Below are 15,753 nucleotides of genomic sequence, written 5' to 3'. Positions count from 1 at the left end.
TAACACGAGTAACTGAAGGCAGTTAAAGTCAACCGCTGTGGGGGCAGCGAGCCACTGCGTTGACAGGTCTGGTTAAACAGGTTCTGAGGGGAAAGGCTGATACTTGTTTAACTGCAAGGTAGTTGCTGCTGCTGCTGCTGCTTCCTTTATAACCTGTGGCTTGGTTTTTGGGAAATGTTCGTTTCACCCACTGACCCCAAAAGCTAATATAAAACAAAGAGAAACACTGATGTCATATATGTTTGTGCATTTCAGTGCCGTTGTTATACCTTTCAATTCAGCTATATGTTCGATGTTGATTCATATAAGTGTTACTCCTACGTATGAGGGGCCGTACAAGCCAAAATTCATTCTTTCAAGCTGCAACACTTGCACCTGCAAACTTCTTTTTACGTGCACTCAAAATAGTGGCACAAAAATAACGCCATAGATAGCTTGCTGAAGAACTTATAAGAGCACAATATTGCAATGTGTGTTTTAAATATGTGTAAACATGAGAATAAAAATATCCAAATATAAAAATTAAAATAAAACTATGTGAGAGTGAAAGTATATGTATGTGAAAGAAGAATATATGTATGTGAGAGTGAAAGAATGAATTTGTTTGTACGGCCCCTCATACCTACGTGAAACACAAACAGATGAACCTCTGAAAAGCAAGGCCTGAACAGACAAGTGATGATGAAACAAGTAGACAGTTCTGCCTAACTTCCTTTTCTCTTAACTAAATTCTTTGCTGCAGCCACAAATTTGCATCTCATTATTCCCCAAGAAACTTGCAAGTAGGCTTAATGGCACACCTGCTCCAAACATATGTAAAGGAAATATTGGCAAGCTGCAGAGGATAGACGTTGAATGCTGAACGGTTAGTACAGTCGATTCAATAGTTGTCCAAGTTTAACATAAACAACCCATTTGTCCTCTCTAAGCTGCACTTCTTTGTTCATCACATGATGTACTTTTGAGGTCTGTGCTTTTACTGAGCAACACAGCTTATTTGTGAAGCTAAGTGAGAGCACATAATGATGGCTACTGTTCTCATTAGTTTAGTAGGGGATTTTCTTTGCCGTTTATTAATAGGAAAGTTTTTCAACACATGACTTAACCATCATCTGTGTGATATTGCTGAAAAAGAGGCTACAGAACAAAAGTGCTATCCATTAAGAAAAAAAAAAAAAAAAAAAGTAAGTGTGTGGCCTAGGCAACATTACTGACTCACTAAATCAGGCTTGAGGCTGTCATTTATTTTTTTCCTGAAACTTTAAAACAGCATTTTTTTTTTTTTAAACATTTTCAAAAATGTATATCATCCCCACTTTCTAAAGTCTAGTTTATAAAAAAACAAAAAAAAAAAAACAAAAAAAAAAACCTAACTGATTTACAAAAGTTTAACACATCGTCATAAAAAGTTAAGCTATGCACCAAACTGATACCATTATTTACACAAGCCCATTAAATTACAACATAAATTAGAAAATATTTACATCCAGGACAAGACACTGGATAAAATTCTATGCTTGGAATTTAATTTCTAAAAACATTTTTTAAAAGAAATATTTACATTTACGCACGCATTCTCACAACCAACACACAACCTGGCAGAAGTGGGCTTGTTGGTAGGTTAGTGTCAATTTGGATGTTGTTTTAATAACTTGTTCACAAAAAATTAATAAGTAAAAGCAAACAAACAAAAATTCTCACGACTATGTACTGTATGTGTTGTAAGACTGAGTAACAATGGATCCATGGCAACGCCTGTAATCCACAAACACTGAGGAGGCTTCTGTCATAGCAAATTCAAAGTGCCCCTGCTATGCATTCTGGGATTTTATCTATCATGTAGTCTGTTAAATCATTTTTGCACATGAGAAAAAGGGTTTGCAAAGTCCACATCAAAGTGAGTTATTCTCTCCTGCAAAAACCAGTGCTGCTAAACTGCTTGAAATGCATAATTTGAAGTCCAGACTTTTCTTTTTGTCATTTACATCACTATGTAACATGGTGCCATAATGCACACCTAGCAGCTAGTTTGGCATGCCCTCAAAAAAAAAAAAAAAAAAAGCAGTCAACTAAAACCTAATGCAGCCACTAATACTGAGTGTTTCAGAGGGTGAAGAGATGTGCTGTAGCAGTATACAACCACAAAAATAAAATAATGAGCCTCTAAATTGGCATAATGGGGGCACTTTAAAGTTTTTGGTTTCTGAAAGAGCACAGGCTGAGATGAGAAAACCAACTGTCTTTTCTCATCTAGCTTCAAATCAACTCCCATGAACAAAAACACAATAACACTGGATCCATTCTGAATTAATGGTACAACTAAAGCACAAAAATAAAGAAAACTAAGATTTTTCCATCACACATAACTGTCCTTTGCAAGTCAATTGAGACACAGGAAATAAGTGGATTTGCCCCCAGACTGAGCAGGAAGGAGAAAACTGAGAGGAATTCACAGCCACAGAAAGTCATCTTGAAATGATGTCCTCTAGGGAAGATGAGGGAGGAAAAAAAAAAAAAAAAAAAAAAAAAGAGAGAAAGACAAGGGAGGTGGAAAAAATAGTCGCAGAATGCATTTTGTTTCCCCCTCATCTTCTTCAACAAAATGCAGGCCCTGTGGTTATAGCAGTAGGCCACTAGCAACTGTATGTAACTGCATAGTGGCTAGCATGATGCGGCATGTATTAATCCCCTTTTTAGGCATGTACTCCTTGCTAGGAATTTAACAGTATTTTATCGCATTACTTTGGTGTATGAATGTACACCCTGGTAACCTCTCTGGAAAAGTCATGGCTGTAGTTTCACTAGCTTATGACAAATAGCAACTGTGCTAAACAGCAATATGAACATAAATGTATACTTTTTTCCTTTTCTCCCCGACTTGCATGCATCACACAGACCCTGCTGTCCGTGGCAAATTTAGAGAGAACTGAATGCACAAACCTTACCAGTTCATAATGGCAGGACTTGTTGCCAAAAACAAATCTTTTGCACGTGTGAAAAATAACATATGCCATGCTGCTCTCCTCTTACTGGTTTGTGTGAATGAAGGCAAGACAAACATTAATATAGAAGTGAACTATCACTAAATGACAATCCTGTTGCTTTAGCAGACAGAAGAAGCCACACATGCCATGTCTGAAAAGGGCTTTACTCTTTCACAGAGCGGGCTCCCATTAGGACAAATCCAGAGCATTCAACACGCATGCCAACAGTAACTGATTTGTAGCCTGCTGTGACAGGCTGTTAAAAATCCCCAACCTGTCAAACTATAAATTTACAGTGTGAGCACACACATTCACACACAAATGCAGCTCTCAAAAAGACAATACCAAATATTGATTTTTAAAAAGGTCCAAAAGGGAAGTCGGGGCAGCAAGATTAAGTGACTCTGGGAATCTCAGGTTCATAGGGATTCTCCTTTAAGCTCTCATTTCCTGTGCTTGTCCATTTTGTCAGTAGATTTACTTCCACTGTCTGAGGATCCCTGGGTGTCGCTACCAGAGCTCAGGTACATCTTGTCCACTTGTTTGAGCGCTTCATTCAGGTAGTTCTGAAGCGAGGTCATGGCAGCACAGATGGCTGGAGAGCCAAAGCCATGAGTGATGAGACTGAAGTGAGTCAGGCAGCCTTGGATTCCAGGTTCCAGAATGGGAGCAGGCCTAGCGTTGCCCAAAGGTGAGCGGTCCTGAGTGAGCAGATCAGTAAACTCTTTGCAGATTTGCCTGTAGGTAGAGAAGCAGAATAACTAAGGATGTGAAATATGTACAGATTTGTGACCTAATTGGAAAATGGATAATACTTCAGATAATTTCGAAAATACAGCTTTCTATTGATCAAATACTTTAAAACCAGCTTTTGAAAAAGGTTGTCTTGCTACATCCCACTTTGCTAGGTGTTTAAATGCATGTAAATTAAAACAATGATTGAAAATACACTTACTTGGCAGCAAGGAGCATGTTCTTGCGCGAGTTAGCCTCATTCCGCTCCACATGTGGCCTACCCAGGTATTCAGCAATTGCCTTTGCAGGGAATTCGGTCTCACACACATAACCAAAGTCTCTTGCTAAATGAACAGCTTCACCTAAGACAAAAAAGAAAAAGATAATATTACATATAAGAAAAAAAACAAAAACAGGTTTTCTGTAGATCCAAGAAAACACTCAAGTTGCAACTTTATTGCTAACCACAAATTAATACTTGTGAATAAATATATTACTAATACATATTCATATTAGTCTTTAGACAAATATTATAACAACATATCCTTTGACATACTAGATTGTTAAGCTGTCCAGGAGCAGAACAATTTACTAGTTTAAGAGCATTACATGAATAGTCCCATTTTCAAACAGATATACACAAGCATGAAGGCATAAGAAGTGAAGCAGCTGAACTGCAGAATAATCATCTGCAGTCATTCTTCTAACTCTAGGTAAGAAGAGCTATGCAGATTGATACATTTTTGTCTTCAGGGTGGCTCGACTTGCATGTTCATAAAGGGATTATGTGAATAAATGCTACCAAAACGGGCCCCGAGATGCCAACAACACCGCTTATTGATAGACATGTACAAGTCTTCAAATGCTGGCAGCTATTCAGAAGCACAAGCTTTAAGGTCAGCTGGCCCTCCTGGCAAGCCGAACACAAGATAACAAGGCTTAATTCAGCTTTGAAGGTCTCTAAATAACACAGGCCTCCAGTCATCTTCCTGCACAGAATCATCACCCCATTTATAAAAATTCGGCATGTGGGGAGTGAGAGAGGGAAAAAAATAAAATAATATCTTTCTATAGCCAGCGGCAGGTAAATGTGATTAAAGTGATACTGGGATGATAGAATCAAATGTCACTGACTGAGGTATGACTGCAGTTGTCATTCAAACTATACAGCAACAGAAAACAGTCAATAAAAATCAGGGCTGTATGACCTGGTAGTATTCTTTCCATCAACAGGAACAATTAATTTTCCCTAACACAACTGAGTTTCAGAGGTGACTTTGCACACTAGGTAATACAAGACAACATGCTCAATGGAGTAACAGAATTAGTGCTGAGGTTTGTTGTTTCTTTTGAGTATTTCAGATGGAAAATGGTCATCTCAGTCTTTTATACACTATACGAGTTCAGTCAACCTAATTTTGGCTAAATTTTCCAAACCACTATGACTCACCAAATAATGTGTAGCTGACAGTCTGGCACATTAAACACAGGGGGAAAAAAAAAAAAAAAAAAAAAAAAGGTTGCAGTTACATTGCCTTTAGTTACCCTTTCCACAAGAAGTGAAACACACACATACCAATGCCAATACACTAACGTTCCCACATTCTCATACTACTAACACGACATTCCAGCCACTGCAAACCGTAATTATAGTGCGAGAATTTACTGTGGGCAAATGACTAATGTGTCATACCTTCTACTAGCGAGGTAAGTAGAGTGACATTAGCTGCCTTCCTTCTTCCTGCAGGCAGGTTAAGCCCAATTTTGTCCAGCTTTTCTCTCAGAGAACGGCCTCCATTTTTTGACTTGGCTCTGTATAAAGAGAAAAAGAAATTGAGGTCATTCACATATTGTCTTGACATTTTCATCAAATTATCAGTGGAGTTTTAAAAGGTTATTGTGTCATTTATGACTATTTATTTGATCCCCCTTGAGACCATAAATTAAAAGAAATACCAAGAGTTACAAGATATGTACTGTACACCTGTGTAATACACATTCATGTGTATAGTCTCAAACACTTCTGAAAATAAATTACAAGAAGATTCTCTTGACCTAAAATAAAATATTGAAACAATTCATGTTCCACTCAAAAGCACAGCAGAGAGGTATAACTCATAAATGCATTTTCAGAAGCTCTTGAACTCTCCACTTGCCATAGCCAATTCAGTTTTCTGCATGACTGGCAGACAAGCTCTCCCCCTCAGTGGTCGGTGAGAAGGGGCGCATCTTTGGAGAGACATGTGTGTTTGAGTGCCCCCACCCCTTCTCCCTCTTGTCCCACTACTAACGATAGTCCTATTGCTGTGTGACCTACTTTTAAGAAAGAAGAAGAAAAAAAAAAAAAAAAAAAAAAAAAAGAGAGATTGTATATGTGGGTCTGTGGGTGCATGTCAGCATTAATACAGGCACATGGGAAGTGGTAAACATGCACTCCAAGTACAAAATGCTCCAGTCAGGAGTGTTAACCATGTACTGTAACCTCGAAGTCCCTCAACAGACTGCTGCACTACCATGTGTGCCATAAGGTCAACTGCTCTGGCACAGTTTAACATTTGCAATCACGTACACAGGCACACAAACACAATAGGTAGGTACTAACAATGTTGACGCAACCTATCCCCAATGGAAGCACTGAACCCAAAATTGCACACAACACAAAGAATGTCACAAACCTTGCAAAAAATAAAGAAAAGAGGAAAAATGATGAGCCGGAGCAACAGAGTCAAGCTGTGCTTTTAAAAAGAGCCTTTCCCATGGGCTACTAAGCTTTAGCCTACAGATCACTTGCTCCACGCCTTCCACAGCTTAATGATGGTTTATTTTTGAGATAATAAAAGTCTTAACAGTTTGCAGAAACCAGAAATTTTGAACAACTGAAATCATTTTGGATTAGTTAATCCTATTTTTTGTGAATCAATAGAAATGTATTCACATGTCATGTTAAAGATTTTTACGAACCACAAGGAAAAAGAATACTGTCTAGCTGTGACGTGGAATGAGACCGAGCCCTGACCTGCGTAGAACGCCTCCCAGGAGCGATGCGTTGAGGCATTCTGGGGGTGACAAACGTCTCTGGACTTCAGCCACAGTAACCTTGTACTTGGATGTAGAGCTCAGCAAGGAAAGACGGCCTGGTACGGAGCAAAACACCTCTGTGGGATTTGACACCATGCCCAGCAGGGACTCTTTCTGGAAGGGAAGACCCAGTGCGTTTCCTTTAGGCAGAGTGACAGGCCCTGGAGAGTGAGGAAAATAATGTTTGTAAGCTAAATACTAAAGTAGTGCAAAAGAACATAAAAACAGATTGTGGTTGGGCAGTCAGATTTGTTAATTACTGTCAATCTTTATTCCAGACTTACGATCCATAAAAAATAAAAATAAATCAGACAAACCAATCTGTACGTTTCCTGTTTATGTGCATAAGCTCTGATCTTTCTGTGTCTTGTGCGGAAAAGCGAGCAGAAGTATGCGTATGCTGCTCTCCTCCAATGAGGAAAGCCAGTCTCTGCTGTGCCAAAATATACAAGAAAAAAAAAAACATCTAAAGCCTTTTGAAATGTGTGGTTTTGGAAAGATCGGATGCCTGATGGTTAAACAGCTATGATGCCCTCACGTCAAACACTATCCACAAACAGGTACGCACATACAGACCGTCACTCATCTAAGCCACAACCTCGGAACCGTGAATTGATTGGTCTCACAGTCTTTGATCGAGCTAGACATTGTGATTTTTTTTAAATGTCATCCCACAACAAAAGCACTGACAGACAAACAAAACAGTACAGCACACTACGAAACAAAACAGCTATCTTCATCCTCACCCGCGAAAATTCCCCCCTGATAATAAGTCCTCTGTAAGCGATCAAGGTTCCTGCCACCTCGAAGTCCTAATACTGAGACAGAAATGACAGAGTCACATCAGTGCTTTAAATCTCCTCTCCGGCAAATCACTGGGAATGACATGCCATTGTTTACAAGTGGAAACCCTAGATTGCCCATAGCGTGCCCTTGAGCCTGGGAACAGTATAATAAGCAATCACTGATTTACGTAACAAATGCAGACTGTTTGGTTTATTGCACTCTGCAAATGTCGTGCTGCTTGTTATGTACTGTAATATTGCAATATTACAAAGCAACCCTATAATTACTAGCATGCTTTCAAAGAATAAAACTTTGGGACTGTACTGCAAAATATGACATTGTCAGCAAATCAAAAACATCAATTTTACTTTGATGTTTAACATACATATGAACAAGAAACTAAGGCGTGACGTTTACATTTTAAAATGAAACTTAACTCTACTTACGCAAATTATATTTTCTACTTGTCCACTGTCCACATACTGTTCATAATAACATGATGTTCCTTGGGTTCATCTTTCACTTTAAGTCTGTTTAATAGAGCCCTGATGACAAAACAGCAGGAATAAGTTTCTCCCTCAAAACAGTTCAAGTCTCAACAAATTACTAAACTGTCCTTCACATGCAAGCCTAATGCCACACCCACCCAAAAGCTGGTTCTGCAGAGCCAAACACAGCTTCAAGACCAACTCATAATTTCCTGCTAACATGAACTGAAAAGAGCTGCAATTGCGAGCTTAACACGCCTAAAGATGATCCAAAGCTTTGGAACTCATAGTCAACACAGTTTGTGAGATTGCTCAATTTCCATGTCATGTCAGCTGTAGCCTGATGAATATGAAAGGGATCAGTTCTTTCCCACTGGGCATCCATTCAAGCACCTTCAACAGAATAGGCTAAGGATCACATCGGGCTTAAATAAGTGCATCGCATGGATTATCATTGTATGCAGTGTAAGTACAAACAGAAGACGCCTCCTTTCCTTACTCTCTCACTGAGTGCCCTGACATGCCACTATAGAAGTATGTCATTTCCAAGTATACAGAGTTCAACAAATGAAGGTCCAGCATTTTTTAGTAATTACCACATATTTTGCTGTACAAAAGCATTCCTCTTCAGTTTTCTTTTTTAATTGCTCTAACAGTTAAAAAGTCAAAATAAATAAAATGTCACAACTCACCTTTTTTGATGACCGTCTGATCTGCCATAATTATACTGTGGTCGTCTACTTGCTGATAACAAAGAAAAGAAGCAGCAGTAAGTAAACACATGCATTGCTCTGTTTTGATAAGATGCTTGAGCTAGACTATTTTTTCCTAAGGTGGGTATTTTCTTGATATTAGTAATCATAATCTGTCTCTTTCATGCAAAGCATATAATGTAATATGTTCCATTTTATAATAGAAATATTTTCTACTACCGCACCTTTAACTTGGAAGCATTTTGAATATATGTGACCTTTGGTTATATTAACATTTAGGAGATTTTAAATCTCCATATGGCAGGCGAGTGCAATAAAACACACTATAATGCATCCATTTACGACTTTTCAGTATATTCACTACTTCGACTGCATTCACACAACCATTTAAGCACAAAGCCTCAGTCTTTGCGCGCCTCTGCCTCAAAAGTATAATGTCAAGTGATTATATAAATCTAATCCACTTACTTGAACATCATCCAGCCCGTGTCCCATGTCATGCATCCCCATATTATCGCCAATAACCGACGACTCTAGACTGTGAGCGTGTGGAGACAGCAGCTCCGGTCGGCGGAACCCTTCCCTCCTAACCCCTGACGAGCCTCCCTCCAAGCCTAGGATCTGACTCGCGAGTCCGCTCCTCCCGTGTGCGCCGAGCCCCTCCTGGCCTTGCCGCCCAGGCCACGGCTGCTGTTGGTTCGACGATGGCGACTGGTGTATGGAGTTGATGTTGAAAGGGTCCCCGAGGTGAGAGTAGGGGTCACTAGACTGCGGGTACGAGATAGGCTGGTAGGGAGGAGGAAAGTAAGGGGGCTGGAAGTCTGAACTGGCCGAGTGTGAGAGGGAAGTAGACGGGCTGTAGAGGTGTTGACTGACCGCCGGCAGGTGAGGCAGCCGTGGGTTCCCATTGCTGTTACTATCGTGCCTTTCCTAAGGAATGGAGGAGACAAAGCGGCTGAGAAAGATGCCAACAACATGGCAGGTTGTCACCCAAGGAGATAAAATGTCAGATTATTCGCTGGCACGATGTCTACTGAAAAATGGGATTTAGACGGGATAAAACAATAACGGAGACCGTTAATTTGGAATTTTTCTTAGTACTTAGTGGCTATTGCAAGAATATGCAAATATTCTCAGCAGCAATCAGCGTCTCAGATTATTATTATTATCATATTTTATTTTGTATATAGAGTAACAATAATAAGAACACGACCCCACTTTAATTTTATAAGGAATCATAGCCGGCTTTAACTCTGACAACGACATCCTGTTTTCACTGTTTCGCCAAACTTTACTCTAACTTTTCTCCCTTGGTGCAGCACATCATGCTGCTTCTAATGAGTCACCTTCCGAAATTTTACCGTGATTATTTCAACCCAAAGGATTAAAAGTCAGCACCCACTTCTTGCCGTTAAATTCGGTGCCACTGATCTCACTTAGTGGAGGCCATCTCTTACGAAACTCACCTCACAGTCATCCTCGTATTTTACGTTGTCGGCTAATTTCCACAACATTTTGGCTGAGGAAAAAGTCTCTTTCTTGCAAATTTAAAAAAAAAAAAGTGTAAAAGAAAAAAAAATGGGGGAGGGGGGAAAGAAGCCCGCGAGTTAATCCAGGTATGAAGAAATTAACAGCTTCCTGGTGGTCATGAACCCGCTTATTCTTCAGCTGCAGCAGGAGGCAAAGTTGTAGGCGAAGGCTGAAGGGCGAACTGACCTACCGACTGAGTATCCAACTACAGATATGAGTTTCCACAGCCACTATGAGAGAAAAATAATCGTTGTCAGGCAATATTCCCCCCTTTCCTGCCAAGGCGCTCAGTACTTCTGTTGTGAAAGTGGGCGAAACCGGTTCATAAGAAACTTGACTCCCTCTTATGGACAAAACAGTGCTGTTCAGTGCAAACATGAGCATTTCACTATATCTGCACAGCTACTTACAGTGGGCGTCACCCTGTCCGATGATGTCAGTGAATTGGAAAAAAAAATAATAAAAATAAAAAATCCTGATTGGCGGGGTGATTGTCCAATCAAAATTCGGTCCGTCTGTAGCGCGTCTTTGCACGGCGTCAAATATTAAAAGGATTAAACATCCCCAGTGTAGTCTATATCCATTTTCCTCTCTCTCTCTCTTTTTTTTTTTTTTACCTATTCCTCGTGTCTTGCAGCAAATGCTGCTTCTCATTAACATTTTTACTTCTTTTATCTCCTCGGGCCCATGGGTAGTTGAACCTTTAATTTTACAGGGCACTGTGTTCTGTTTAATGATTATATTCTTGGGCTTTAAAGCGATTCATTGGGCAGAGATCTGTTAGCCAGTCATCAAAGAAATGATTTCTTGAGTTTTATATATTTACAAAATTGCACTTTACTGAACTGCAGGACAATGTGCTCATGTAAAATATTACGACTACGAGACAGAACCTGTGAAAACGTTGCAGTTACTGCTGTACGTTAATGAGAGCTTCTTGACGAGACCTTGTACTGTAGTATACGCAGGCTTTACACAGTGTATTGCCTCTAGAGACCAATCACTTTGCTCGGTTTGAGCTGCTAATTTTAATAGCCTTCAGGAGAACGTCTTAATTTGAGGTAAAAACAAAAAAACAAAAGTTAACATTCGTGTTCTTAAAACCACCACCACTAAAAGTAAAACCCTATTATTATTATTATTATTATTATTATTAGTAGTAGTAGTAGTAGCAGTAGTATGTAGGTCAATTATTATTGGCCTGCATACATACTACGCATAAATGCAGTGATAGGAAACTGAGCCAAGCTACTGTGTGTTTCCCTTTTATTCCTAAAACCTTGTGGTTATGCTTTGACCGACTGGATAATTTTATAATCTTAAAGATCACCTTTTTCCCACGACAAGGCGTACTTACAGTTTGTATGCTTAATTCAGTAACAGGTATTCCAACAGGCCCGTGACATTTTGATGTTTCACATCAGTGGTACGTTTCAAACCGCAATAAGCCCGAGGGCTTAACCGCATTATTCTCTCAAAAAGCTCTAAAGCTCAAAGGATTTCGGCAAGCAGCCCTTTCTTAACTTCATTTAAATTTTTGTTGAGCTTTATAGTATCTCGGAAGGAGGGCTCTTTGAACTCTGGTTTTAATCAAAAGACAAGTAGAACAGACTTTGAGGGGGGAAATACATGATATAAAAATAACACCTGTTATCAGTTCTTCAAATCGTATTATGCCACCCCGAGGCTGCTCTAGTATTTTATCACTTTGTTTTGCATTATCAATTGATACGTAAACCAGTACGTGTCAGATTTTAATTTGTGAACTTAACGTGCGGAAATCCCGTGGCTTCTCTCCGCCCAGCTGTGATAGTCCGCCCCTTTTTGTCCTCTTTGCCTTGTTGTCATGCCAAGCACTATTTATTTATTTATTTTTTTAAATGCCCTATTTAAAATGTTGTTCTGTGTTGAAACAGGCACAGGACGGACCTAAGAAAGTTAGTCACGCTTGGCCGACCGGTAAGGTTTTGAAAAATCCTGATGCTCAGCCTGTCATTTTAATGACAGCCGACTCAGCTGATGTCAGGTGTGAAGACAAAATGGATCCGTGCCCGGACACATTCAAAGTGTCACAGAAGCCAATGACTGAGCTCTGCCTAGTGATCTGCCTGTTTGCTTTGATCCCAGACTTAAGAAATATAGTTCAAAGCTGGTTTATGAACTGATTTTAACACCCAAAATTTGCATTGTATTGATAGGTCTACTAACTAAGTGAGTAAACTACTAAGTGAACAACCCTAATGGAGATCACAGTAATATTGAAGTTGCTCCAATATGTGTTCGTAACTGAAGAAATTATTTATTTTTATATATATATATATATATATATATATATATATACACACACACATATATACATACATATATATATACACACACACATACTTTACTGGGCGGAAAATCTACTCTTGTAATCCCCCGCCCAAAAAAATTTCAATTTAAAATTTATAACTTAAACTGTTTGCAGAAACTATTGAAGAGGTGGAAAAAGTACCCTATCAGCAATTTTACTGAAAAATCATTTCATCCTTTATTTCAGTTTTAACCATCAGCAGCTCCACTGGTTTGTGATCCAGTAGCCTCAAGCGAAAATACTCAAAGTTTCTGATGAGTTAAACCTTGTTATTATTGGCATTAATCACAGGTTAGTCAAAAAGCGCATATAGCGCCGTGCGACTTTAAGCTGGGGATAAAAACGAATTTGTAACTGCCCTTTTCCGCAGCAACCATTTTGACGTGAAGCAGTGTACAGCCACAGCCGCTACTAATGACATTAATGAAGATTTTGTAATTAGTAACACCTGTAGTTACTTACCACGTCGTGTCCAAATGGCTGCTGTAAAGGTTTAGGCTATATAAGGAGGGACTCAGTCTTAAGGTTAACGAGAGCGCACGTTTGCACAATGCAAACGTATTAAATTAGACAATATATTTATGAGTAGATCTATGATTGCTATAATTTGACTTAATATAGCCTAAACTAGGGTTACGTTTTTATTCTACTCTGAACAAGACTGTTTTTAAAGTGATCAGTGTAAGAAAGACTCTCCGTAAGTTTACTTTTCTGTTAGTCTTCCACTGATGTAGATATTAAACGAATAAGTTTAGTCTTTTAATAAGTGCATTAGAATTATAAGTTTACATTAGCCTTTTCATATGCTTGGATATTATTGATGCCGTAGTTCACTCAAACATGGTGCAATTTAAATTCCTTCTATATTCAGGTTATTTTAACTGGAAGCTACTAGTTAAATCAGCGAAGGTTAAAAGACAATCCACAGGCCTCCGTCCTGTTCAAGCAGGATGTCAACCAATTTGCATTAGTTTTTCACCCTTATTGCTCACTCCGTGGCCTCTCGCACGCAACAATCTCCCAATGCCTGCGCCTTCTGACAGGGACCTGATCTTCAAGGTGGTTTTTGACAAAACAGGGAGCTGATCTGCAAGGTGACTTTTACGGGAAACCCTGTGAAGCTTGTGATATTTGAAAGTTGCCATTTTATACCCTACAGCTGTAATTAGTCAGGCTTGTTAAATTTAATGACAGAGGTGGAAGTGCATGAATTCATTGTTCAAATTTTTAAGAGTGTGGCTGTAAAAACGGACTCTAAGCTAACCTATATTAAGATGAAGTGAGGCTGATCGTCTACCGAGCTCTGTGAGGAGTGTGTCGGGCCCGAACAGCACCAGCCCAATTTAACTCCTTGTTATGGTGGGAAGTAATAAAACAAAAGCGATAAACACGATACAGGCTTGGTCAAATTAGATCATCTGTAAGAGGAAAATACAGGAGGCAGCCAACTCACCCTCCAGTCTATCCTCTCCAGTACAGACATCTGCAAGGCTCCAGTCGCAGTAATCCCGCTGAGCTGCAGCGAATGAGTGAAACCATGAGTTTTACATTGCCGACTTCACCTGACTGCAACGCAGGACGCATGCGCACTCTAATGAACTGCACCTGAGTGGACAAATCAAAATTTATTGCCAAACCGTTTATGGAAATTTGCATATACGGTTTGTGTAAAACAACGTGTACATTAATTTATTAATATGAGGAAAGCTGGTACGAAAGACTAAAAAAAAAAAAAAAAAACACTGAGGAAAACAAACATGATGCACAGAATTAGACTTATAACCGAGACAGTACTACAGTTAAACTTATCATTGTATTCTAGTTTTGAGTGTAAAAAAAATAAATAAAAATAAAGTTACGGAGGATAAAATTAATGAATACGTGGAAAAAAAGAAGTATGGAAAATTCAAGATAAGGCAATTCCAGCCCAGCCCTAAAGCCACAGCGCCTCGGGGTGACCACAAGAATCTGCTTTCAAAAGCCACTGAAGCTTTTTAAGGTGTATAGTCCCTGTTATCTGATCTCCAGAAGATTTCAGCTTAAACTATTGAACAGATCAAAGTGTCTTTGCTGTGTGGTTAAGAATGCAGCTGATATATCTTGATCTGGGGAGGGGGGGGAAGACGTCTACCTGTGGTCTGACACCTGTTTAATCGATTTTTAAAAAATGGTGGAATGACACATTTCCCCCCAGATTAATTTAATTCCAACAATAAGACCTTAATTTAAAACCGTGTGCTACTGTTAAAAAATAAAGATCTTCTAATATATAAATTTTGTTGTTACGTTCTTGAGTAAAACAAAAATTAAGGGTGGAGGGGGAAAAATCTACAATTTAGCAAATCTGATGTTATGTGTTGGTGAAATAATTCAAACCAATATAAGCAAACAATAAATTGTTCCGTGTAGTTGGTATTTATTATATCTTTCCAAAAAACCACAACAAAACACCAATTTCGTTTTATTATAGTCCCCCATGACCACTAAAGAGGCCTAAATAATAAATATATATTTTTTTTCATTCGCAAGTCTTTATTATAACTATCAACTAAATTAAAATGCTTGTTTCCTAATCAGTGTTGAATGCTTTGTTTGATAAAATGCCGCACTAAGTGATCCAAACGTGAAAGAAAGAAAACAGCAGACTACCAGGAAAATCTCTGGATGGAAACAGTTCTGTTATTCTAAAGTTTTAGCCACCATAATTTGATCATTTGTGGTGTAACGAGAAGCAGGCTTTGTACACCCTTTGTATGCTGTTTTCTTTACGCCGAGTATAAAATCTCAGCGCGGTACTTGCGCCTGTGCTGTCACCTAGGGGCCGCATCTTTTCATTACCACAGGACTGCAGTAGTAGCCTGTTTTGTAGTGGCTGTGGAGTAAGTAGCTACTCTGGGTGGACCTATTCAGAGATCAGCTCAACATATTACATCTACGGTACTTAATTTTCAGTTATTTAAGTTATTTAGGTATTTACATTACATGCCATGATTACTTCAGCAGTGAGAAAAATAGCTTATTGGCATGGCATATTACTTTTTATTGCCATTTTCACATATGTGTGTGTGTAAGAATGATTGTTGCAG

At 39.0% G+C, this 15,753-nt stretch overlaps 1 protein-coding gene across 4 annotated transcripts; it reads right to left on the bottom strand.

The window, feature by feature from the left end:
• Window positions 1-1,223: 1,223 nt before the first annotated feature.
• On the bottom strand, window positions 1,224-14,496 carry tfap2c (transcription factor AP-2 gamma (activating enhancer binding protein 2 gamma)). Of its 4 annotated transcripts, none has more exons than XM_085275080.1 (8): window positions 14,121-14,496; window positions 9,253-9,714; window positions 8,764-8,815; window positions 7,544-7,615; window positions 6,736-6,958; window positions 5,413-5,531; window positions 3,940-4,081; window positions 1,224-3,722 (listed from the first exon to the last, which is right to left on the bottom strand). In XM_085275080.1, the coding sequence occupies exons 1-8, from the start codon at window positions 14,148-14,150 to the stop codon at window positions 3,428-3,430; spliced, it is 1,395 nt and encodes a 464-aa protein (XP_085131206.1). In that variant the 5' UTR covers window positions 14,151-14,496; the 3' UTR covers window positions 1,224-3,427. The 4 variants fall into 4 exon arrangements, with proteins under 4 accessions (XP_085131206.1, XP_085131205.1, XP_085131209.1 ...); XM_085275079.1 differs by lacking the exon at window positions 14,121-14,496 and adding an exon at window positions 10,251-11,405; XM_085275083.1 differs by lacking the exon at window positions 7,544-7,615 and having other exon boundaries at window positions 14,121-14,490.
• Window positions 14,497-15,753: the final 1,257 nt, after the last annotated feature.

Source organism: Mchenga conophoros, linkage group LG5 (genome assembly GCF_057382185.1).
Source record: "Mchenga conophoros isolate Kocher_MC1m ecotype Shallow Benthic linkage group LG5, M_conophoros_male_GT1.1, whole genome shotgun sequence".
Lineage (NCBI taxonomy): Eukaryota > Metazoa > Chordata > Actinopteri > Cichliformes > Cichlidae > Mchenga > Mchenga conophoros.
This window is presented reverse-complemented; position numbering and strand designations above follow the sequence as displayed.

Bases quoted from the DNA above. Each gene is read 5' to 3' on its own strand.
- tfap2c (XM_085275079.1), bottom strand. From the start codon at position 10,298: ATGTTGTGGAAATTAGCCGACAACGTAAAATACGAGGATGACTGTGAG. The intron at 7,616-8,763 runs GTGAGTTGTGAC...TTTCTGTCTCAG, and splicing joins TCAGACGGTCATCAAAAAAG to TATTAGGACTTCGAGGTGGC. The intron at 3,723-3,939 runs GTAAGTGTATTT...CTCTACCTACAG, and splicing joins AACATGCTCCTTGCTGCCAA to GCAAATCTGCAAAGAGTTTA.